This window comes from Prinia subflava, chromosome 1 (genome assembly GCF_021018805.1).
Source record: "Prinia subflava isolate CZ2003 ecotype Zambia chromosome 1, Cam_Psub_1.2, whole genome shotgun sequence".
Lineage (NCBI taxonomy): Eukaryota > Metazoa > Chordata > Aves > Passeriformes > Cisticolidae > Prinia > Prinia subflava.
Genome location: NC_086247.1, coordinates 92,339,708 through 92,364,631, shown reverse-complemented (window position 1 = coordinate 92,364,631; position 24,924 = coordinate 92,339,708). Strand labels below are relative to the sequence as shown.

General features: G+C 38.3%; 1 protein-coding gene across 2 annotated transcripts in view; it reads right to left on the bottom strand.

Moving 5' to 3' along the window:
* CDKAL1 (CDK5 regulatory subunit associated protein 1 like 1) overlaps nucleotides 1–24,924 on the bottom strand; it is a 388,807-nt gene that overhangs the window by 211,362 nt on the left and 152,521 nt on the right. For both annotated transcript variants that reach the window (XM_063403595.1, XM_063403604.1), the window contains one exon: nucleotides 3,970–4,073. In XM_063403595.1, the coding sequence (XP_063259665.1) occupies nucleotides 3,970–4,073 (104 nt within the window). The remainder of the gene's footprint in view (nucleotides 1–3,969; nucleotides 4,074–24,924) is intronic.

Here is a 24,924-nt window from a genome sequence, read left to right as displayed (position 1 = left end):
GTATCTGACTATTTCATCCATTTCTAACTATATGAAAGCTGGAGGCAAAGACATTTTGCAACTGAATAAATACTTGCTTCTCTCTCTATGTCCAGCACAGTCCTCTAACAGAGGTAGCAGTGTAAGGCCAAACAAGAATAGAACTCCCTGGAGATGCCTGCTGTGAGAAACGTCACAGCATTTCTTCAAGAAATTTTGAAACAATAGCTTAAGGGCAACTTTTTCCATTAGAAATCAAATTATTTTGAAAGAGTCGATATTTATAATAGAGGCCACAGTACAACACATGAATTGAATTACTGATCTTTCAATCCAAATGTACAGTACTTAAGTTCAAAACACTTTCCAAAATTTCACATTCATTTTCTGCAAAGACAAAACTTGAGTTTTCTTTCTTGTTATGCCAAGTAAATACATCTTTATGCTCATAAAATGTGAATTGATAGTATATAAGTACAATTATAACAAGACAGACTGTTGCAGCAGCCATCTTGCTAAAGGGTAGAAATGAGCAGAGACACAGACTTCTTGTTTATCACAGCATGAAAAGGGTCCTGGTTTATTCCTCTTTACAGCTCAGCCATCCTGACTCCAACTATTCCCTGTCTCTGGCTGCAGCAAGCTCCTGCTGTGGTTTCCCTTGCAGCCTCTGACTGCTGGCTCTTTCCTGCTAAACTGTGACTGCAGGCATTGGTTTGCAGACTCGGACTGCAGGCTTTTACCCAGCTAGACTGGGACTGCAGATCCCAGACTGACCTAGTTCTCCCTCCCCAGAATCCTTTTTCTTCATCATCCCCCTCACCAGCTGACCCACTCCCTTTCATCACACTTATCTTTATTGGATACAGCCATGACTCATCGGGGCAAGGCTGTATGGGGTAATTAAAACAGCGAGTACTTACCAGGGACAAGGTCACCTGTATTCCCTTCTCCTACAACAGACAAGTCTGGGTTTTTTTCTTTCCATACATCCCATAAACCTAAATAAAATTAAGATGGCTAACTTAAGCAAGGTCATAATCCTGACTCACTACTCATCTTATCTTTGTCATACTCCCTTGAAGAATAGTCCAAAGTTTCTGTAGAACAGCTATATAGGGCTGCGTAACACTTCCTATGCTAGTTATGGCAGCTTCTCTCCTGCTCAGTACTTGCCAATTTCAAAACCACCTCTCTTATATTACTGAAAACTTCTAGCTTTCTGAAATGTTTCCTGAACTGCTTCTCCACCAAATAACAAGTATATTTATGCATACTCTATTTCAGTTACTGATAATTTCATAATATGTATACAGGTCTTAGAAACTTATCCTACTAAACCAAGAAATCTGACAAAACAGGATTCCTGTCAGACAATCCTAACAGACAATCCAATTCACAGCAACAAGAGCATTAATTTAACACACCTAAGCAACAGGAAAAATTTAGTGGCAATCACAGATGAGCTGCACAGAAGAAGAGAGGTGCTTGGCCTTTAAAAAAAGAGAAAGGAAAGGGCATCTGCAACCTTGTCACCGGTTGGCACTGGCCAGATGTTAATGCACCCATGAATATATGTTTTTTCTCTAACAACTCCTGTGGGATGTGATCAGGAACAGAGCAGAGCAGGCTTAAATCTTGAAAACAAAAAAAGCTTACCAAAACTTTATTAATTACATAAGAACAGGGACAGAAATACTCTTAAACACACACAGAGACAGAAATAAAAACTTCTTAGAACATTTCTTCTCCCAGTTTCTACCTCCCCACCCATCACTCTTCACAGACCAACCTTTGGGTTTTAGATCAAACAATCACCACTCAAAAACAAACTAATCTTCAATTCAGCAAGAGAGAGAGGAGTCTCTCTGGCACCACAGACTGTTCTCCAGAACACACAGGTCTACTCCTTATGTGTTCCCATGTCACCCGTGGCACCGCCCGGAGAAGTCTGCCAGGGTGACACTCTCTTTTCCCTATGTCCAGCGCTCTCACCGCTGTCTCATAGGCCAAAACTACATACAGGGCTCTTTTAAGGATACTTGCATGCCGAGCTCTCCCCTTTTTACCCAGGGTCCGGGGTTCCAGGAGCAGGTCTGCCCTGAGGGCAGAGGGCACCACCTCACCCTCCCCCTCTTTTCTCTGCTCGCTCCACTCTTCAAGTGCCAGTCACTGTAGCAAAAGCAGGGCAGCTGCATCCACCCAAAAATGCAGTTTATGTTCAAAAGAGACTTAAGTTCAGTCCATGGCTAACATTATGCAAGAGAAGTCCAGCTCAGAAGGCTACTCCTCTCATTCTTCCATCGGGTTCTTTCCAATCATGCTTTATCATCTCAGTCTCAGGCCGCTTCCCTCTCTCCGAAACCACCAGTCATGAGAATCAATGTCTAAGAAAAGTTTCTTTCTGCTACACAAGGGTTAACAGTTTTTTTTCTCGGCAGGGTGCAGGCTCAGGCACTCCCAGGCTCGGCAACTCCCACGTGGCTGGGCACCTTCTCCCGGAGTTTGGGGGTGGAGGGGGGTGAGCACACACGGAGGGCACTTCCACAGTTTTCCACCCCTCCATCCTGGACGGGGCAGCTCAGTTCTAGTCCTGTCCCCTCTCTTCTCCCCCCCCCGGGGGCTCCGGCTTACCTGAGCCGACCACGTGTTTTCCCCTCCCCCACCCAGCCTCGTGGCTGGGCAGGAGAAGGAGGCCTGAGACGTCTCTCTGCTGAAACCGGGATCTGAAAAGAGGCCGAACCCCCTTGGGGGTCCTGCTTTTAACTCTTTGTGTCCTCAGAGGCGTGTCCAAACCTCCGAGTGACCAATCCAGGTGCCAGCAGAAAAGCTGATCACTGATTGGACTGCCTACATCCCCCTGGAAAAAATTCACCGCCCCCGCAACCACGACAAACCTTAAGCAATAACTTTCTGTGTGCAAAATGTAGAACTTGGAATTTGTAAACATAGGCTTTGAGTAGGAAAAAGGCTCTTCCTTGCATACTACTGATAGGGATAGACAAAAGTTCATCACTGGCCTAAATAAGGTTCATTATGGACCCCTAAACATGGATAGATTGAAAAATACTTTTAATCATCGGAGACTTCTTACTAGAATGGTTGCAACTCTTGGAGCCATAAGTGAGGCTCAATGGATATCCTGTCTGTGAGAGGACGTGACATTGAATGTTGCATTTATTGCTTTTGATTCAAAGTACTTCATACAAAGATGGAAAGAAGCTGCTACACCAGAATTATCCAAGTATTTTTAATATACACTTTAATCCTTCAAAATGGTACACAAACAGAACAAACACCACCTGTGCCATCACAATGAATACTGGCATGATTTGGGAATCTGTCTTTTTGAAACACAGGTAAAATTTAGATATAAAGAACAAATACTATGATAAAAGAAAGCTCTCACAACTACCAGACATACAAGAGCTTTAGGCAAATACTGGCCCCAGATAGTGTACTGCAGGAAAAATTTAATATTTGATTGAGTCCATGTGACATTACAAATATCCTACTGTATTTAAAAGCTGATAAGCTTTGTATGGGTCTCAGAAACATCCCGGAACGTCTCCACTATATCAATTACCAGAAAAAGCAATGTACCCCTAAACAGGATTTAAGATTTCTTGGAAGGCTCATGAAATTTACTTCATAGCTGAATGAAAAATGTTCCCATCACCCTCTTTAAGAAATTAGTGATAGAGCAAAACGACCAAATTTTACCATTTCCACATCACCTCAAAAAGATGCATGCACAGAACATCACTTCAACAATCCTAAAATCAAAATAAAATACTCCTTAAAGACTACATTTTGTAAATAGTGGTGCACACCATAACAAAAGTATGGCTTTCTACCACAAAGTACCACGAGACACAGTTATGACTATTGATAACAACAGAGTCATATTGTACCCCAATCATTACATGTGAAGGTAAGCCCAGAAACACTTCAGTGGCTGAGTTTTATTGTAGGGATAAAAGTCCTTACCTTGAAAAGACTGTTTGGCTCTGTCCACCAGTTCTTCAATAGGATAACTTGCTAGATCTCCTCTGGCATGCTTGGTTTTACAGTAGGTACATGCATTGAGACACCTGTTTAGAAAATGAAAATACTCAGTTTCTAGCCAGGAAAGCCTTTATATGCACAGCTATATTCATTAAGTACATCTGGAAAAATGAGGTTTTATATCTATGACCAGAAAATAGTAGCATTCCAGTTTAAAATCAGTGGAATCATTTGAAAAAAGTTTTGCTTTCCTAAATTCTTAAAATGTCTTTCACATCTATATGAAAGGTTGAAAAACAATCAGTGGGAACCACATAGAAAACCAAAGAGTGGGAATTCTTTAGAAAGATACAATAGGATTAATAATTGTTCATTACTAAAGATTAATCACAAGGTTTCCGATCCCTCTATTACATAAAAAATCCAATCCAAACACAAAAATACAGGAAAAAATTCCTGAAAGGCTGAAAGTAGGTTTTTAGAGGTGTATATTCTTGAAAAGACATTTCAGTTAGTTTTTCCTACTTTCCTTTGGCTTGAATAAATAGAACAAATAATCACCAACAGAATCAACAATTAGAAAGACAGTTTAGCACAAAAGATTGGGGAACTAATGAAAACTTCAACAAGAAAATATAGGAATAATGTGATTGTTTTCAATTTACCTGACAACATACCAAAGGCAGACTAATTCAGAGTATAAGGATGGAAAGACCAAAACAAACAAGAACTACCTCTCATTTTAAGCTTGTTATGCTTTCTTTCCCTTCTCCCCTTTTAAAAGCTGATACTGCTCTAGCTTTTTATAGATTAAAGCATTTAAAACTAAGCTCTAAAAACCCCACAGCCCTCAAAAAACTCATAAATATTTCTATTGTTCATGCTTGCTAGAATACCAAAAATTCTGTCCATTTTCATAATAAAAAGGCTACCAGTTCATAAGGCCATAGACTTTTTAAGGCTGGAAAAGACCTCCGAGGTCATCAAGTCCAACACTAGACCGATCATCACCTCACCAAATAAAACACAGCACTAGGTGTGATGTTCATTTCTTGAACACTTCCAAGAATAGTGACTCTACCACTTCCCAGGGCAGCCTGTTTCAATGCCTAGCCAGCCTTTCAGTAAAGAAGTTCTTCCTGATATCCATGTTAAACTTCCCCTGGACAACTTGAGGCCATTTCCTCTTGCTCTGTTGCTGGTTGTCTGGGAGAAGAGACTAACACCCCCCCAGCCCCGGCTACACCCTCCTTTACACCCTTCTTTCAGGCAGCTGTAGACGGTGATAAGGTCATCCCTGAGCCTCTTTTACTCCAAGCTAAACACCTCCAGCTCCCACAGCTGCTCCTGATCAGACTTGTGCTCCAGACCCTCCCCAGCTCTGTTGCCCTTCTCTGGACATGCTCCAGCACCTCAGTGTTATTCTTGAAGTGAGAGGCTCATAACTGAACACAGGATTCAAGGCACTCAGCCTCACTAGTGCAGAGCACAGGGGACAATCACTGCCCTGCTCCAGCTGGCCACACTATTGCTGACACAGGCCAGCATGCCATCAGCCTTTTGGCCTCCTTGGCCACCTGGGCACACGCTGGCTCTTGTTCAGCCACTGAATCAGCATCCCCAGATGCTTTTCCATTAGACAGTGGTCTGTCCACTCTTCCCCCAGCCTGCAGTAATGCAAGGGGTTGTTGTGATCCAAGTGCAGCATTTGGCCTTTTTGAAACTCCTACGTTTGACTTTGACCCATCAACCCAGCCTGTTCAGCTCCCTCTGCAGACCCTTCCTACCCTCCAGCAGATCTACACCCCAGCCCAACTTTAGTGTTATCTGCAGACTTACTGAGGATGCACTTGATCCACTCATTCAGACCATCAATAAAGAATATTAAACAGGACAAGAAAACATTTGGGTACCAGAATAGGCAAATGTTCCAACTACAGCATAGTTGGAACTAATACCACAGAACTTTCAAAACAATATGAAAAGGCAAAGACAGCAATGGGTGGGTTCTGATGAAGTCACCAGCTATGAGACTGTGTTTACTACTTGGATATATCGTGTCTTCTATTAAGATGTCTGGCATCTCCATGACTAGGTGATCACTGTTTTGCAAACTCCAAAGGTTTTACATCACTTAGACTCCCCTCACATGTTAGTTCTGCTTCATTTGCTTAAGCAGGGGGTCAAGAAGGGCAGAACACTGCCCAGAACATTTGCTGAGGTGCCCTCCTGCCACTGCACATCCCGTCAGCCCTGAGACCTTCTCCATTCAACAGAATCTTAAGTTCTGCAAGAGAACATCTAGGGAGTTTGTGATTGTCTCTGCTAGACTGGATATGTATATTATTTGTTGTGCCTATCAGATCAAAACATCAGGTTGTAGCATCCACTTCAGCTCAGAAAACTAAAACATATTGCTTAACAGCAGCAATCAGACTGCAGTATTAATTAAAAACATATATGAAAAAGGTTGCCAGTAAAATATCCAACTGGCGGTTAAAAATAGAAAAAATCCCTAAATCGGAATCTTTATAACCTGTTCCAAAGAGGTGATTCATTGTCACTCAAACACAACTGATTCATCAGATGTATCTCACCTTTCTTCTGCACAGTATCTGAAGCATGTGTTAAAGGTAGCACTTGAAATCAAGAAACTGTAAGCACATAATGGGTTTATACTTTATCTGTGTAACATACACACCGAATAAAAATGTCTTTCATGTCATCTAAAGTTTGCCATGAATGGCTTTCCCTCAAAGTCCATGGGTACTTCTTTCTCTCTATGCTGCCCTTACACAAAGCTTATCTCCTTCTTTCTTTTACTTTTCTTGATTTTCTTTTTGTTAGTTTTCAAAGCACAACTCTCCATTCAGCCCAACACTACATTTTTAAGCAGGCTCCCATCCTGACATCCCACTGTCACACTCCTCTCCCTCCACATAACTCATTCAGCTAAACCAGCCTTTTTCCAAACAGCTACACAGAGAAGAAGCATTATGGATCAGTCAAGGAAACATAAAATCAGTTTCAGAACGAATATGTCTGCCCTTTGGAACCAAAACACAAAAGTTGTGATATTATGTACTAACCTGTGTACTACAGTAACCTTCATTTTCTCCAAGAAAATAAAATTACCAGCTATTTTGTCAAACTTCCCAGGTCAAGAAGAGATTTTACTACAACAATCCTGCCCCTTCAACAGCAGGTTGGTTTAACACTGGCTTTTTCACTCGCAGAAGAGAATTCTGTCAGCCATCAGTAACAAAGGGATTCATCAAGATTTTTTTCTCTTGGGATAAAGTAAATTTGTTGGACTCAAATTTAACCTCAGATTTGGGGGAAAAAAACCAAACCACACAAGAAAATCCAACAACAACTCTTATAATTTCCTTAAATTTGCAAATTCTGCCCTAAGAGTTCCAACTTTATCACAAATTTTTTGTTGCCTTGAACTGTAACCTTAAATGAAAACAATGTTTTTTGTAGACCTTCAGGTGCATCAATTCATCCTAAGATTGATAAAACTGTAATATTAGTAAGTTATTTAAAAATACTTCCAAACTTACTCCTGTGTAATACATCTAAATAGATCTAAAACTAAACTGGTGCTGGTGTACAGTAAAAGGATAATTTATGCTATATACATAGCATTTTTCTGTTCCCTTATCATGTATAGTGCATCTACATAATATACCATGATATCTCTTTCTCTCTTCTCCTTGTAATTAATGCATAAACTGTATACATTCCTTAGTAGGTATTTTGCTCGGCATTTGGACAGCAGTATTTGAAAAGCTTTACAGCAAAAATACTAAACACTAGGAGTGTTAAGTACTACGCAACAGTGCCAAATACTAGAGCATAATTTTCACATCTTCAATCAATGCTCTTGTCTTACAGACTACTCTGCCTGAAAAAATGCAGTAACAGCAGCTCTTCTATGGTACTTCAGTAAACTCTGTCACAAAGAGAATATGGAAATGTGGAGAAAAAAGCACCAATATAGAAGAGGAAAATATTTTCCAAATATTCACAGTATTATGTGGTATTGTTTCCAAGACATTTATTACTATGATCTTTACGTACAACCTCAGGGAGTTGGTTGATTTATTTTGGTGTAGCAGCTGAAAGCTGAAATTGGAGGTAGACTTTTTTCAAGTTTTGCTGTGGTAATTAACTTATTCCTACTATAAAAAAGAAGTATTGACCATGTCTAAATCATTTAGTTTTTCACTCTTTTTGTACTTAAAGAGATTATATAACAAAAACAGAAAGAGAAAGACTTAGATGTAACATAATAAAGGATCAGTTTTAGAAAGCAACTATATCGTATTTGTACCATATGTGTTAATACTAACTTGGAAATAATCTTCTGGGCTGCAGCTGACCGACAGCTGACTAACAAATGGATGTAAAAGGATTGTAAAAATGCTGAACTGACCACTTTTCACAGATATAAGAATTACCAATTCTTGAAAATAGAAATTTAAACCAAACCATAAGTATAATCAAGGATGTGTAGTGGTTTCTTCCCTAGTAACCCAGCCTCCACTCCAAGTTTCCACATAACAAATTACTCATATGGCCATGCTGCCACATACTCAGACCACAGACAATCAAGTGGAAAAAGGCTTTTGGGAACTCTGAGAATCTGAGCACTGCCTCTTAGTAAGTGGCATCCACCACCAAAATCACCTAAAACCAACATCTCCTTAAAAACCAGCTTTTACCACAGCTGTAGCTCAAATACATAAGACTAAACAGCCAAGAAGCCAACAGTTGCAAAAGATTATTAGCTTTGTGCTAAACTGGGAGCTTTCTTCAAGCATTTATAGCTGGTTTGTAAATGTTAGTTCGTATTAATGCAGGCCAAAGCTTTCCCCACACCCCACCCCCCCCGCCCAAAGAAATCATTTGTAGAAAACAATAATTAATGATCATTGTGTTTGCAATCACCAATATGTTTTGGCTGAATTTTATAATGATTCCAGAACAAAAAACACTGCGTCCTGGTTTTCCAATATACTAAACTGATTAAGGTACTTTTACTTATTAACCTTTTGCTTTGAATTATTAACTGTAATCAGCTATGTGCCCAATACACAGAACTATTCACAGCAAGATAAAATATTAGCCACAGATAAATTACTACCATGTGGCTAATTAAAAAACTTTTCAAACACGTTACCAAACTGAGCATCATCAACATTTTGGTAAAGTGCCTAAAATTTTCTTAAGTAGACATACTTAAGAGTGGTCTTCATAATGTTTAGCTAGTATGTGCTCATGTTGGGCATTATACTAACCAGACTCTTCATTTTCAAAACAGTAATATTTCTCATAAAACACACATTCAACATGAAAGACTCCCCCTTACAGATGGAAGTAATTATTAGTCAGAATGCTTATGACACAGCAGACAAATAAAGACTTTCCCTCTGTGGGACTAATCAGCGGATTTCGGCAGCAGACGAGCATGAGAGTGCAGACATGAGGGACAAAATCCTGGTTCCTCTTAGTAGGACTTATGCCACTAAGTTTAGTCAAGACAAGATTCCACCCTCAGATATGAAGAGTATAAAATGTCTTTCATTCAAGGATCAGAAAACAGCTCAATTACAGCGTGTGATGAGACATTAGTGTACATGTCACTCAAATTGGATGTGACTGATCAAGACCATACATCTGTGAACAAGATGGGAGAGTTGAATGCTGCAATAGTGTCATATGATAGAAGATCTCTGCTACTCTGTAGGTGGTTAGACTTAGGGAAGTGTTGCCTCAGTATTTGGAATAATCCAGCAAACTCCTGCTTGCTTCCAAGGTAGTCTACTAAATTGGAAATTTACATAAAATCATTAATCACATTTCAGACCAAACACTAATATTTGCCTTTATGAGATCTGACTAGCTACACATATTCAAGATTTTATGAAGTTTGCCCTATAAAAAAAAAAAATCTGCCAGTATTGCAGTGCCACTGACAACCTGGCACACTACATCAGTACAAACATGGAAAAATTGCTCATCACTGTCTCCCACACCATTTCTCTGCACCATTTCTCTGCACCTACCACCAGACTTCCTCAGGTGGTCTCAATAGCTCTAGGTCAAAAATATTTTGTATTAAAACTATGGTTTTCCTGAAAGGGGAACATAATTTGTTTGCTTCAGAACACTAGTTAGAGAAGATTTATGCTTTTATAAGATACTATCAAAAGTAATTTTGACAAAAATGCTCTGCAGTGTGACTACAGAGAAAACTCCCTTTGCAGGCTTGACTGAGCAAAAGAAACACCCAAAATACCTACTCCCAGCAGGTGAAAAGATGGATACTAGTCACAAGTTATTCATCAAAAGCCAGTAGAATTCTACAAATGTTTTTCTGCTTAGAATACCAAGTTTTGAAAACCTAACAACCCTTACACTATACTTATAGTTAAATATGTTATATTTATAGAATTAAATACCAGTAATACTTCTTAGCATTCTACCTCTATGAGGTCTACTTTTTTACTTCCAAAATATCTAAATTCCCTCAAGCACAACTGTAATGAATCAGGGAAAAAATAGTTCACAGGAAAATAAAAAAAAAAAAAAGGCATTCCTAATATGCCTGACTTGTTTTCAGGAAACTGTTCTTATTGCTTGAAGTTTGCACATTTTACAACAAAGCTTTTCAACCAACAATGACAGGGAATATAATTTCCTGACAAATATTTGGGGCATGGGAGGTTGTTTTCACTTTAGAAATAGTCAGGATTTAAAATACGTTTGAAACAGTGTCAAGCAATTTCTCATAAAGGCTAATTAGTCTAAGCAGCAAACCACATTATTACAGAAATACTGTTTGTGGTATCCCAGCTTGTTCAGACTGAGCTTGGACACTAGCTACAAGTACACACACGCACTTGAGGTTACAACATTTTTGATACGATAAGAACAGGACTTGCCTGAACTTATCTTTGTAGCCAAGTATTTTAGAGATATGCTGTGATAGAAGTTCTCTCAAAGTGCAATGCTAGCCTAAAAAGTCTCTCAAAAGAGTTTTAGAAAATGGTATGACCCTTCAAGCAGTACTGTACAATACATGGGACACTGCACAACATTTTTCTCCAAGTAGGATACAACCATGAGATGCTGCTTTTTAATTCTGCTACTCATGCCATGCTCAGCAAAATGACAAGGAAGTGCATTACAATTTTTTCTTCTAAAGATTTTGAAGATTTTCTAAAGATTTTCTAAATCTAAAGATTTTGAAGCCAGTGTTTTACTTGGTAATGTCTCAATAGTTACTAATCAAAAGGAATTTGGAGAGAAGGCAGCTCCATCGGTTTGATAAGCCATAATATGATTTAATTTTGCACTTCAAATATTTGCATTTTCTGAAACTGAATTCCTACAGTCAAGTGCAGGTGATTCAAAGGTCGCAGCTGTCACCTTGCTCACTTCAAGGCCAATGATTTAACATCAAGTGCATCAATGGCACTTTTCAATGTTTGTCTAAAGAACTTTTTGATTAAGAAGTTCTTCTAGCCATACAGTTTTGCAACTGAATTAATGTATTAAGGCATTCTCAATTGATATTACAAGACAAAATGTCCCATTGCTAAGGTGCACATATCTGTGCTCCCCCTCCTGAACCAAAACAGTACAGTGCTTGATGCTTACTGGAAGCTGCAATGTTTTTGGGGGTTTTTTTTCTCCACAATTCAAACTAAAGCCCTGTGATTCACAGACATGAGTTATTTCAGAAGTATTTCCAAATAGCTGCATGGCTATGTAGAACTCAACTTTGGGGGCAGATCAAGACAGGCATTATATCAAGAAAGACACTCAGCCTAAACAGCACAGGTAGATAAATGAGGTTCTGTGGTTGCATGGAGCAGAAAATGCCATGGCATTGTAACTACGAGTCATCAATTCTTTCAGCACTTCATAAACAGCTACAATATTTAGAAGATTTAGACTCCTGGTCTTAGTCAAATAGGAGTAATGAAGGGGGTAGAAATGAAGAGCTATGGCAGAAAAATCTCAGATAAAAAAGATATTTTCTTAGAAATCTGCTCACAGCTAATCCCAGAGACACAGTGGCAGAACAGCCCAACATCCCTTTATCACCAAGCATAAGGAGCTGTTACTCTCAGACCCCTCCTAACGAACAGCAGTGGCTGGAAAATTACCTCTGAGAACAGGATACTTGGAGACTTGCATTAATTTACAAAGTTGCAGAGGGCAGTGACTTGACAACTGCCTTAGTATTTAAAGCAACAAATAGCATAATTGTAATTAAAAATATGCTGCTGGGGGCCAGATGACTTAGCAAAACTTACGCAGAATGAGCTGCAAAACACAATCAGGTTAGCAATGAACAATTTCAAAAGCTTTTAAAAATCGAGCTTTCAAAGTTTTTAATGAAATACTACTGTTTAAATTAAAATATTTTTAGGGGTGCGGGAGTGTATAATGAGCACATTTAAAGTTCTGTTTCAAGAATAAAGCATTTCAGCAGATATCTATGACTGGGAGAAGGCTAAAGGGAGTCAAGTGTCCTTCTATAACCAATCCACTTCTTTTACCTTCACATGCATCTTCACAACATTAGCAGCTCCTGAATCACCCCCACAGAAAACAAGGTTGAAAAGTAGACCACTGCCTGTGATAAGAGCTATTGTTTTTGCTTCCTGAATGGCTTTTGGGACAGACTCTTTTAGAGTGGTGAAATCTCACAGGAAACATTAGGCTGCAGTTAATTCTGTAACATACAGCAGGTACCACACAGATTCTTGGGATAAAAGGTATTGTTTTTGTACTGAACAAAACATCCTGGGGTAAAAAAAAAAAAAAGAAAGAAAAAAAAAGAAAATAAAAGAGTTACATTTCAGCAGCACTAAAACTACCAGGCTTAATTTAGACTTTATCTGAGGTTGCCATCAGACAAATTTCCAAAAAAGCATTTGTGAAATGTCTGTGGGAAAGTGGATCTGAATTGTATGGGTAAAATAATGGAAATAACTGCATAATAAAAACAAACTCACCACTTATAATCTAGTGATGCCTATATAATTTAAGTCAAAGTTACAAGGTGCCTATATAGCCTGAGTTACAAGATATCAATATAACCTGATATATCTATATAACCTAATATCAATATAACCTAAATCATGATTTTTATACATCTATATAAACTGATATCAATATAATCTGATACATAGCCTTTTATAATTATATAACCTGGTATAAATAACTTATTATACAATGGAATAGTTAGTATATGGTTAACTAGTTGCTTAATGCTGGCTAGACAAAAGAAAAAAAGAAAAAATACTCACCAGGTGGATAGCCTTAGAGATAGTTAAGTATTGTACTAGTGAGAAAATGTAAAGCAAATTAGCCACAAAATAAAGAATCTAGACAGTTAAGACCAGACAGACCAAGAAACACTGTAACTGTGCACGCTCTGAAGACAAAGTTGAAAAGTTCAGATGCAAAGAAGACCTTGGAAGCCTTCATCAAAGAACCTCTTACAACCCCTGAATTGGGGAGACACAAGCTAAGTGCAAAAGAACTGTCAAATAATCATGAGATAATAACCTATGTAAATTAGTTACAGCACATATGTGATGATGTTGTAGTGACATGGTGACACTAAGCAATAGTTAGTGTATAAATATACCACAGCACTTGACAAAGGTGGGTGAGTTGGGTGGAGATCCCCCTCACCACCAGCACTGCAATAAACAAATACCTGCTTCATAGACACCGGTCTATGGGGATTTATTTCCAGCCTATCTTTTGAGCATCACTAGAAAGAATCCCTTCCTAATGATTGCATCCACACAAAGCTTTCTGCCCCAGAATGTCCTACTGGTTGTGGTAGCAGTAGGACTGTTAGAAACTACAATGTGAACAAGGATCTAAGCAATTAATACAATGCTGTTGCTCCTAAATGTCATTTCTGTCTTGCAATAAAATTGTTAGTCTTGCTGGGAAATAAAGGCATCTGTGCAGCACTAGATACATACATGCCTCAAATACATATTCTTCCCTATGTATTACCTTGTCAATGCAAAATGAAAGAAGACCACACATATAAACACTAATTACCCAATCCTAAATCTTATATTTGGCTTTAAGAGTCTCCATGGGGATTTTCAGAAACAAATTAATCCCCTTTTTGCACAGTTACAGAGCTGAGTCAGTTAGACCACGGACATAACTTTCTTATTTAACAGACAGTTATGAATTATTTTATTTTCATTATTTTGTAATGCTATTGTTTGAATGTATTTAACTATGTTTTGCAGAATTTCAAACTAGTGACAATGCAGATGAACAGGAAAATGTAGTTTTTCATTACTAATGATCATCGACATATCCATTTGCTTTACTTCACTAAGATTCTCCAATTCTAGTGATTCCTCACATATTTTATTTTCCTTTATGGAGTTTTTTTCCTGCCATTTTCTTAACTTGTTCCTCTTGTCTTGCATTTGGTGACCTGTATGCTTGTTACTCTCCTGCAGTATCCTCACGTGCCAGTGACTGGAATGGTTTGACATTCTTCCAAGCTAGTTGGCCACTGTTTGTATGCTTTGATTTGCTCTTTAACTACTCAAGTCTGTGGTGAGCCTGAAAGTTTTCCAGTTCAATTGCTGCCAGCTCTGTAAGACACCATAATTTGCTAGTTGTTTTTGGTTTTTTGGGGTTTTTTTTTGTAAAGCACTAAGATAGACAACTAACTTTAGACTTAAGATGATTTTATTTTTGCCTTGTCACCTCCATTGCAACTCAGATAGTTACGGTCAGTCATTTAAAAGAAAATCGGAAAGACTATTACTAAAGCACTTAATGCATAAATCAGAGCATTAAAAACAGGCCACAGAACCTCCTGGGGATTCAGGATTTAAACAGCCTTCTAGACATTACAGTCTGGAAAATACACAAGAGGCAGCTCTAGTCATCCAAAGCAAGCCTTAACAATAAAAAGGAATGGACAGACATAACACAAAGTGCCTCAGCAATTCAGTTGTTTACAGGCCTTAGTCAATACTCAAATGGAAGCTTCTTTCATATTTCCACATCTCCATCTAGCTACAACATTATCTTTGCAATGGCTGACTTGAAGTATCTTTTCAGCTTCAGCCAAGTTCTTTAAAAGACCCAGCCTTTTGGATAATGGGGGGTTTTGGAGGATGTGCCTATGGGCTGTTGAACAGACCCAACAAGCCAATGTAGCAAGAAACACAAACCAGTTATTCCCCTGCAGGAATGCTTTCACAAATATAACTGATGACACCATACTACAAGATGTTTATGTGCTTTTATAGACATGGGTTAAATAGACATTTTCCTTGAGAGGCTGAGTTGTCTGAAGAGAGACATGAACTGATCTTGCTTTCGACAAAGAGGTGGTGACTGACACTGAGGGATGGGGAAGACTGGGGATGTCATATGTCTTGATTTTTTTATTATTTTTGACTTGCAAGGCTCCTCTAGAATCTGTAAAGTCAAGATTCTGAGATATGGATTGAATAAGTGTTCAACAGAGTGGATTAAAAATGGGCTGGACTACAGGAATGTGGTGAGCAGTGCAAAGTCTAACTGGTGGCTGGTTAGTATTGGAGTTCCTCAAGGACTGACTGATGCTGGGGACTCTCCAATCTCCCAACTTTATTAGCAGTATAGGTGAAGGGATGTAATATATCTGCAGCAAAACTAAAAGTGGAGGGGGGAGGAAGTGCTGCAAGGCAGGTTTGCAATTCTGAGGGACAGGGAGAAAAGGAGACTAACAGGAGCCTCATGAAGAAATCCGGCTTGTTCCTTGTTGGGATGAGGAGCTCTTACTGCTATCTACAAACAGATGATGAGAGCATACAGCAAAGGCACAGCCAGGCTGCTGCTGGAGGTTCAAGGTCACAGGATTAGAAGCAATGGACATGAGTTGTAAAACAGGAAAACACCATTAGACCGAAGGAAGTATTTTACCACAACAACCATCAAGCACTGGAACAAGCTGCACCACAACTAGTCTCATCTTTGAGACCCTGGAACTTATTCCTTCATAAGGAATAAGGAAAGACCAAGGACTTTCGCTGTTCCAGGTTTATGTTTGTGTCCACATGTATAAGTGTGAGCAGATGTGTGCCCATAATTTAGTTTCCTGAATGGAGGAGTATACATGTGCCTCTCCATATTCCTTTGAAAGCAAATCAACCCAAAATGTAAACAAGTCTTACCAAACACAAAAAGTTAAATTTATCAGTTTTGTTGTGAGTTACATACGGCCATATTTTAACTTCTGAATTCACTCAACTTGAATTGATACTAAAATCCTAAACTCTCTTCTGCAAACACACCTTTACCACATGTAAAAGAAAAGGATGGGGGGGTGGGGGAATGGACCTGAATGTATTCTATAAACAACAAAGAAAAGGCCCCAATGAGCAGATGAGCAGTAAGCTGTTGTGTGTGCTCATGTCTGAGGCAGTTTATGCAAACTGTAGAATCAAACTTCCAGTCTCACAAGACTTGATTGAGCTAGGTCTCTAAGCTTCACTTCACAGAGCATCTCTTTGGAAAATAAAGCCATTCAGCTCCTCTAGACTAAAAGGAAAAGGCCACTTAAAAGTATTAGCTAAGTATTTATGGTATTACTCTCATAATTTCACTTTAAAAGAGAACTTTACTTTTCCCCACATATTGTTTGCATAAGAAAATAACTGAGCATACAGTATTCAACAACATTCATAAAATATTCCACATAAATCCTAAACTCCTAAAGAAAGAAGAGTAGGAAGATAGCTGAGACCAGAGTTTTAAGTGGATATAGGTAGAGCAATATTACCTCTGAGACCTAACTAGCAGTAAGTGCTATTCAAAAGAATATGCATAAATCAAACTGAAAGAAAATAGGTTTTAGATTAGATATAAGGAAAAAAAATCTTCATTGTGAGGGTGGTGGTGGACTGGAACCCAGGGAAGTTCTGGATGCCCCTCACCCTGGAGTGTTCAAGGCCAGGTTGGATGGGGCTTTGAGCAACCTGGTCTAGTGGAAGGTGCCCCTGAGGAGGACAGAGGGGTTGGACTGAGGTGATCCTTAAGGTCCCTTCCAAACCAAACCATTCTGTGATTGCAACTCTTTGTTTTGTTTAACTGACTTTTGTTTTATTAAGAGGTATGGCTTCACTCCTATATTTGACTTCTACACCTAAGGAAACAACACTGAAAAATACATAAGCTGCTGGAATGAACCAGCAATACAGGAAGAGGGCATAGTTTAAGGATGACAATTCCTATTATAGTCTCTGCAGTAAGTTCAACAACTGTCTGAACCAGAAAGAATGACTGTGTTACATATCAGCTTCTTTAAAAGTGTCTGCAGCAGCCTGACTTGCAGCACAGATGCAAGGGTTGTATACTGAGTGTGTAAGTGAAACATTTGCAGGAGAAAGGAACCTATGTTGCTTTCACATACACAAATCTCCAAACTTGGAGTACATTCCCTGTTCCCACAAAAAAAAATTTCAGGATTATGATTTTAACATTTCAAGGAAACACTTCTGAGACCAGCTCCAGACATAGCAAAACACCCTGCAAACCTACAAACTGCAGACACAAGCCAACAAGCACAACATGTTCGTTCTCCTTCTATTCAAGCAAAATGGCCAAGCCTAGAGAAGACATCACTTCTAACCCTTAAGTCAGAATCAAAGGTTATGTACATGCTTACACTGGACTTGGTGAACACACAGGCTGAGCTTTCCTAAAGATGTTGATATTTGCATAAGTAGTTTAACCTCTACTAATATTTTCTCTCTATTGCACAAAACTGTCCTTTAGAATATTCCTAAATGGTGAATCAAAAACATTATCTCAAAAGTAATTACATTTTATTTTACTGAAGAATTATAATACACCTAAAGCAAAAGACGAAAGTTCCAATTTGACTAGTGATAACTCACTACACTATTTTAGCCATACTTAAAATCTTAAAAAGTAACTGATAGATATTTTTGGAAAGGAAAAATAAATTTTAGAAAATCATCTAAAAACCATAACTTGCAGAAAAGAACATGTCTGCACCAATAATAACGGGAGTTCTTCTTTAAGCTCTTTAACAAATGATCTAAACCAAACTGTTAGAACAGAGGAATGTGAATGACTAAACAAACCCTTCAGTAAACATTCCCCAGCTGCAGTTTTCAGCCTGATACCAAGTTAAAATGTGGACCCTCCATCTATCTTCTGCAAAACAATTAAACTTCAGAAGCAAAGCAACATTATATGACATACATGACTCACAAACCATAGTCACTGCAAACAAAAAACCACTAGACATTTATCTCTTAAAAACAAAAAAAGACATCAGGACTGGCACCAGTCTGCAATGCAAGAAAGAGCATGTGATACTGAGACACTTGTGTATTAGTTTAAAAATAAGCTAGATAAGCATGTGATGAGTGACAATTTTGTACTTGACCTTTGCTTTAATAGCTCCTTTTCAAAAAGTCCACACAGACAACAAAACTCCTAAAGAAAAAGCTAAAACCTTACATCTCATACAGTGTGTTGAAAATAAACCCTCAATCCAAGATTCTACATAGAAAAATGAAAAACATATGTTTTGAAGGACAAATTCAGAAAAAATATTTTTTCTTTAAAAAGCATAGAGGTCTTCTTGTAAATCAAGCTGATGAAATTCAACATGTTAAGTTACAGAAGCTTGGGGTGTGTATTTCCAGTGGGAATATTTCACTCTGCCTAGCAGGCAAGAAATTTGGAAATGAGAGTTCCTCTCTCCTGAGGCTGACCAGGCCTACAGGATTGCACAGGAAATTATTCTAAGTCACGAACTGAGGATGCATTCTGCATGGAACAAGAAACCTTTACTTTAAGGTACTACTTTCTAAAGTGTGAAACCACAACAATTACCTCTGGAGTAAGGGTCTCCACCAGCATTAAGCAAGTCTATTATTATCCATAGTGTTTGTATTTAAATTCTCATGAGTTTTTTCTGTTGCTATTTATATTTATTTAAAATAACCCTGAATCACAGAGTGGTTGAGGTGGGAAGGGAAATCTTCCAGTGCAAGCCTTCATTGCTCAAAGCAGCAGCAACCAGAGCAGGTCCCAATGGCTTTTGATCATCCCTAAGGATGGAAATTTCATAACCTCTGGGCAACCTCTGCCAGAGCTAAATCACCTCCACTGCCAAAGAAGTTTTTTATTACATTTAAATACAATTTCTTATATTTCAATTTGTGTCCCCTACCTCTTGTTCTGTCCCTGGAGAATACTGAGAACAGCCTGGCCCCGTCCTCGTTAGGCACACACACTCACTCACTGAAAAGCTCACCTTCATAGCCCTTTCACTGGGCCTGCTCCAGTCTCTCCTTATCTCTCTCACATCAGAGCGCTCCAGCCTCGACCAGGGCTGATCAGAGCAAAAGGATCATCTCCCTCCACCCTCTGGAGACACTCTGCTCAGTGCAGCCTGGGAAGCTGTTGACCACCTTTGCTGGTAGATGTTTCTCAAGCACTTTTTAGTGTGAAAAGAAGATTAAAAATGTGGTTTGCCCATTTTAAACTGAAGGTAAGGAGATGTATGGCACAGAGTTTCATATTTTAGGCCAAAACCTAGTTTTGTGTTTTACTTAAATATATATGATAGTGTCAGTGGTGATACTTAGCAAAGCTTTCAGAAGCAAAACTGTTAACCACATTCCTAGTAGCACAACACATTCTTTTAGGCTTCTTTCTTCACTTTCATTTAGTGTATTCAAGATACAGAGTAGAGAGTTAAGAGTTCCCAACCATTCCTGATGTAGACTAAGAATCTCCCTAAAAATGGGCAACCAACAGTAATTCTGAAAAGAGGAACTAATCATAACAATTAATCCTCAAAAGAGGTAAAAAACTGAAAAACTAACTTTTCATTTACCCCCTCCAAGAGCAACTGGTCTTTATCCTGAAGTCAAAACCAAATATGGCAATATCAGAGAAAATTTCTCACTGCTTCAAAAAAGTCAGACAACTAAACTCCATTTGTAGGGGTAAAGCCTGTTTTAAGTAACACTGACACAATCCCACCAACACACACTCTGGTTTCTTGACTCCCTGGGAATGATATGCAAACAGGAAAGCACCAGCTTTCAGACTTGCAGTTGTGTCTGCAAGAGAGGACATTAACAAGAATCACACACAAAGTCCCACTTTCATCATGCCAGGACTATTTCTTTTGGATTCACTTTCTTACTATACAGGACGAGTCCCTGAAGATGTAACTAAGCCAAAGGAAAAAGAACAGATTAAACAGAGGTCTAAAGACCTGTCTCCTTCACATGATGATATACATGACTTAATGCTACACTGCTAACTGTAACTGTCAAATTTAGGCTCATTCCATAGAGACCTTTCATGTCTGGAAAGATGGTTTATGCAAACACAAGTCGGGAGCTCCATCGAACACCTGACATACTGATGTAAACTCTTACTTTGGGGAGTTTTATCTACGAATACACTTCATAGGGACAGAGAGAAACATTTTCTAGACACAGTAGCTGGTGAACCCCTGACTGAAGCCTTCTATACATCTTGCTACACATCAGAGCAGAAAGGAATAAAAGGAATACAGAACACTTGTACAAGCCTGACTCCACATTTCTCAGCAGAACTAGCATGCTGAAAGAAGTTATACAACTACCTTTTGTGGTAGACTAAATATGGATCTAAGATCTTATTTTACCACCTTTTTTTCTTCCTCTCAGTTGAGTCTGGTCTTAAGGAAAACAAGGATGATAACTTGAACAAGGGAACTAATGGGTGATCTCTGTAAAAGAGAAGGAGCATGTGAAGATTTTCTCTAATCAGGGAATTATGAAACACAGCTATTAAAAGTTGAGGTAGAACCAATTCCAGGCACTTCTCAAATCTTCACTTCTGCATTTGTATTTCTCTACTTGGAAAAAACCTCAAAAATCTTCTAGGTCAAAACCCAAAACAGAATGGTTTTCTACACCCTCCCATAACTGCTATCCAGTTGACAGAGAAAGTATTTACCTTCTGCGTGCCCTGACTTTCCAAGTCCCCCCGAACTAGCACAGTACTGTTGCTTGCACAGAGGTCTGCAGCAAAGGAGTCCAAAAACACCTCAACATTTTTCGTGGTGTGCTGAGTAGCCTCAGTTTCTAATGCAGCAATTTGCCCAGAAATAGATGATCCTGAAGAGATTCAAAACTCAGGAATTCGATTTCATTTGTACTAAGACAATGGTTAGTGAAAAAACACAGATCATTTATTAGATAAGATTCATCCTGGTACAGCGGGAAAAAACCTAAAACAATTAGTCAAAAGAAAATTTAAAGCAAATATTTCAACAGGTTTTTGTTAAGACTCCTTGTTGGAAAAAATTTTTGTGTGTCCACAAAAATTTACCATTTATTGCCTAAATTGCACAGCTGGGGATAGGGTGCCTCTTTTAAACTTATTTGTTCATGGTGTAAACACTAACTCCTCTAAGATGCATCTTGTAGTAAAACAAAAAGAGGAGAAACACAGAAATCTGCTCTAAGCATCTTACATTTTTTTAGTATCTGAAGCACAAATAAAACTATTACTCAACTCAGTGTAACTTGTTTTTCCAATTGGGAATTTGATCTTTTTCAAGAATGACAGTCAAGAAGAATAACACAGACAATATCCAAATTTTGAGACTCTTCAATAACATCAACAGATGAAGAAATAATGTAAATTATCTAAAGAATAAGTCTTATAAGCTAACAAGTTAAAAACTCACAGCTTATTTGAACTGTAGCATAAATATCAGAATTAAAGAGTATTTTTTTCTTTCCCCTATAAATAAGCCATAAAAAGAAATATACTATCCCACACACAACATTCAAAATAATCTTAATAATCTTGGAACATGTTACATTGGATTTTATGCCATCTATTATCTTCCAAGCATGGTCTTAATATTCAACTTTCCATTTATGATTTGCCAGGATTTTTTTTTAAGTATCTTTTCTTCAGTGATTTTGCTCCTATGCTCCATAATGATGATCACAGTTTAAATGCCCCGTTCCTCCTTTTTTTTAAAATCTTAAAAATTCATACATGTAAATGAGATTATCATAAACACATGCCTTGAGTATTTGACAGGTAATGTAAATTTTTTTTTTTTTTGAAGCTCATACATCTTGTTCCTGTAAAACTCTTTTTCCATTAAAATTCCCTCTAGGTCAAGTCTAAGAACAAATTCAAGCACAACACATTTCCGAAATCTTATCTTATTTTTATACCTGCCTTAACACATTTCCCTCTCAGGTCTCCAAGAAAAAATTCCACCTTGACCTGAAAGGGCACAAGAGAGACTTCACTCAGATCCTTTGACAAGATGTTTTCATTTTTGGTGACATTTAAGATGTCATACTGATGCCAGCAAAATAAGTTGGTTGCACTATTAGGCAACTAAAAGTTACCTGATTCTGCTGATGAGCAGTAAAGGCATGAGCACTTAGCTTTAAACACTTAGGTTGCATAACACTTAAAAAAATAGGCCACTAAACCACCCAGAACTATGAATACATAAAAACCCAGGCATTTCTCATACCAACATTCAGCAAGACAGTATTTTTGGAAAACAATGGAGTCTCTAGTGCTTGTCTTGTTTTTCTAGTTTGGGGGGTTTTTATGTGAAAAGTTGGGACTAAAGGCAGCACAATATCAATTGTAAGATTGACATAGGAACTTATTTCTCAGTCTTCAATGTAATTTGAGAAATGAATAAAGTGTTTCTCAGTATTTTTTCCAGATTTCCCTTAGGAAATACGTATGTGGGTGTTAAGAGAAGGGACGCAGATGAACGCTCTGCTCAACAGAGAGGAATTTATCTCCAACCTCAGAGAGTATACTGATGTCAGAATTACGGATATATGAAATTGCAAACAACCTCTAAACGATCTCTTCTCAGACAGACTACAAAACGCAGCTTGTTGTGTGATCCAAAACCACTTCTGCAAGTGAGTATCTGCCAGAGAGGCAGGCCGGAAGTTGCCTTACGATGCTCTTGTGCTAACCTGTAATAAGGGTCAAGGATGTTAAAGCTGTCTCATCTTCTGAACCTGCCTTCAAAATAATCGGGAATGTGGCACTGAAAGGAATGAGCTAAAAGTGCAGGAAACTATGTATCATAGTTACACAAAACAAAATTTGGCTTGGTTCCCCACCCCCAGCCCCTTAGCCTTTCCCCCAAGTAGTTTAAGTTGAAAACTGGGGATTGTGTTAAATTCTGGTGATCTTCCTCCTGGGTTAACAGTCACGGAGCTGCGCAGTTTGGGAAGCCACCTAGTGACAGAGGAGCACAAATATGCCTGGAGCTGCCCAAAGTTTTAACGAGATGACGCAGTTGGAGCATGTGATTACCACTGTTTTTCTCACTGACTTGCAAGTTGTGTGGTATACTAGAGTTTAGAGAATTGCATAGTGATTTCTGGCAAGTTTTATGAGTCTTACTAAGTCTTCTAAATGAACTGTGAAATAGCAAATTTTCTCAAGACGAGATGTACAAGAGCAAAAGGAATTATATCAAAATGTATAAGGGCAAGGTCTGATGCAAATTTTAAATTCATGGTGGCTCTATGCAGAAAAAGTTCAAATATGTGAGGCTGGAAGGAAATAACCTAAGGGAGTCAAATGGGCAGAAATGGAAACAATCAAAACAATTTTCTTCTAACTCAATGCAGAAGTAATTCAGCAGACCTGAAAGAGGACGTTTTCATGACCCAGAAAAATAGCTGTAGAATTTACATGTACTTAACCAGTATTTTTCAAAAATTGAGAGCTCACAAAGTAGCGTGAACACAAAACAATGAACAGAAAGATTTCCAGGGCAGTAGTGCTCAGTGTGTACAAACAATGTCATAATGATTCTTGCCTATGAAAAAGAACTTTATCAACCCATACCTTCTGACTCTGCTGAAAAACCTCACTGCATGAGAACTGCATATGACAGAATTATGAGAAGAGCCAAGTGGACAATGCAGATATAGATGTCAGTTTAGTTTGACATCATCAAACAGCACCATTGAAACAACAGACACAAAATCCATCATCATAACAACAGGGAATTAAAAATGTGTTCCATTACATTCCAATACAAGCAGACTTAGAATATAGTATGAAATTACCAGTGTATGTTATTCTGAATAGCAGAATAAAGCCAAAGAAACAACTATTTACAGGAATAATTCTTAGGTGTCACACGTCAGCAAATTTAATGAAAGACTGGCCAAGGATTTCTTGGAAAGGACAAGATGCATGCTGTTCATTGAACACATGCTTCTCCTAGAACCATTTAAGCAACATTAAACATCAGCCATGAAAAATACAACCTGAGAAAGGAATACAAGTTTTTGGGTCATACCACAATGATGTCACAACTGCAGGTATTTGATGTACTAATGAGAAAAATCCTTTAAAGACTCTTTGAACTCTGTATTTTTTTTTTCTCTAAAAGTTACTCTTGGCAGAGGATCATGCTCTAATCCATACAGGGAAAGTAAAGAAGCCCAGTTCAGGATTATTTTGTCATTGAAAAAGACAGCATGACATCAGAGAAATTCAGATCCTATAGATAAGGGGTTTCACAAGTGCTGTACTTGAAATCCTAGGGATAGAACTGAAATTCAAAGAAGTGAGTTCATGCAGTGAAGACTAAAAATGAGAAAGAAGTAGCATAGTAAAGAGAGTAACGGTGGCAGAAATCACGAAGGTATGTACGAAGCTGAAAAACAACATTCTTAAATCGTAAGAGAAAAAATTATTTCTTACAGACAAATACTTATTGCAAAGTTTATATGCTAATTACACATTTAATACAAGTATGCAACAAACTTTTTGTGTATGAACATCTTCCTCTTTGTGAGGGATTATCTT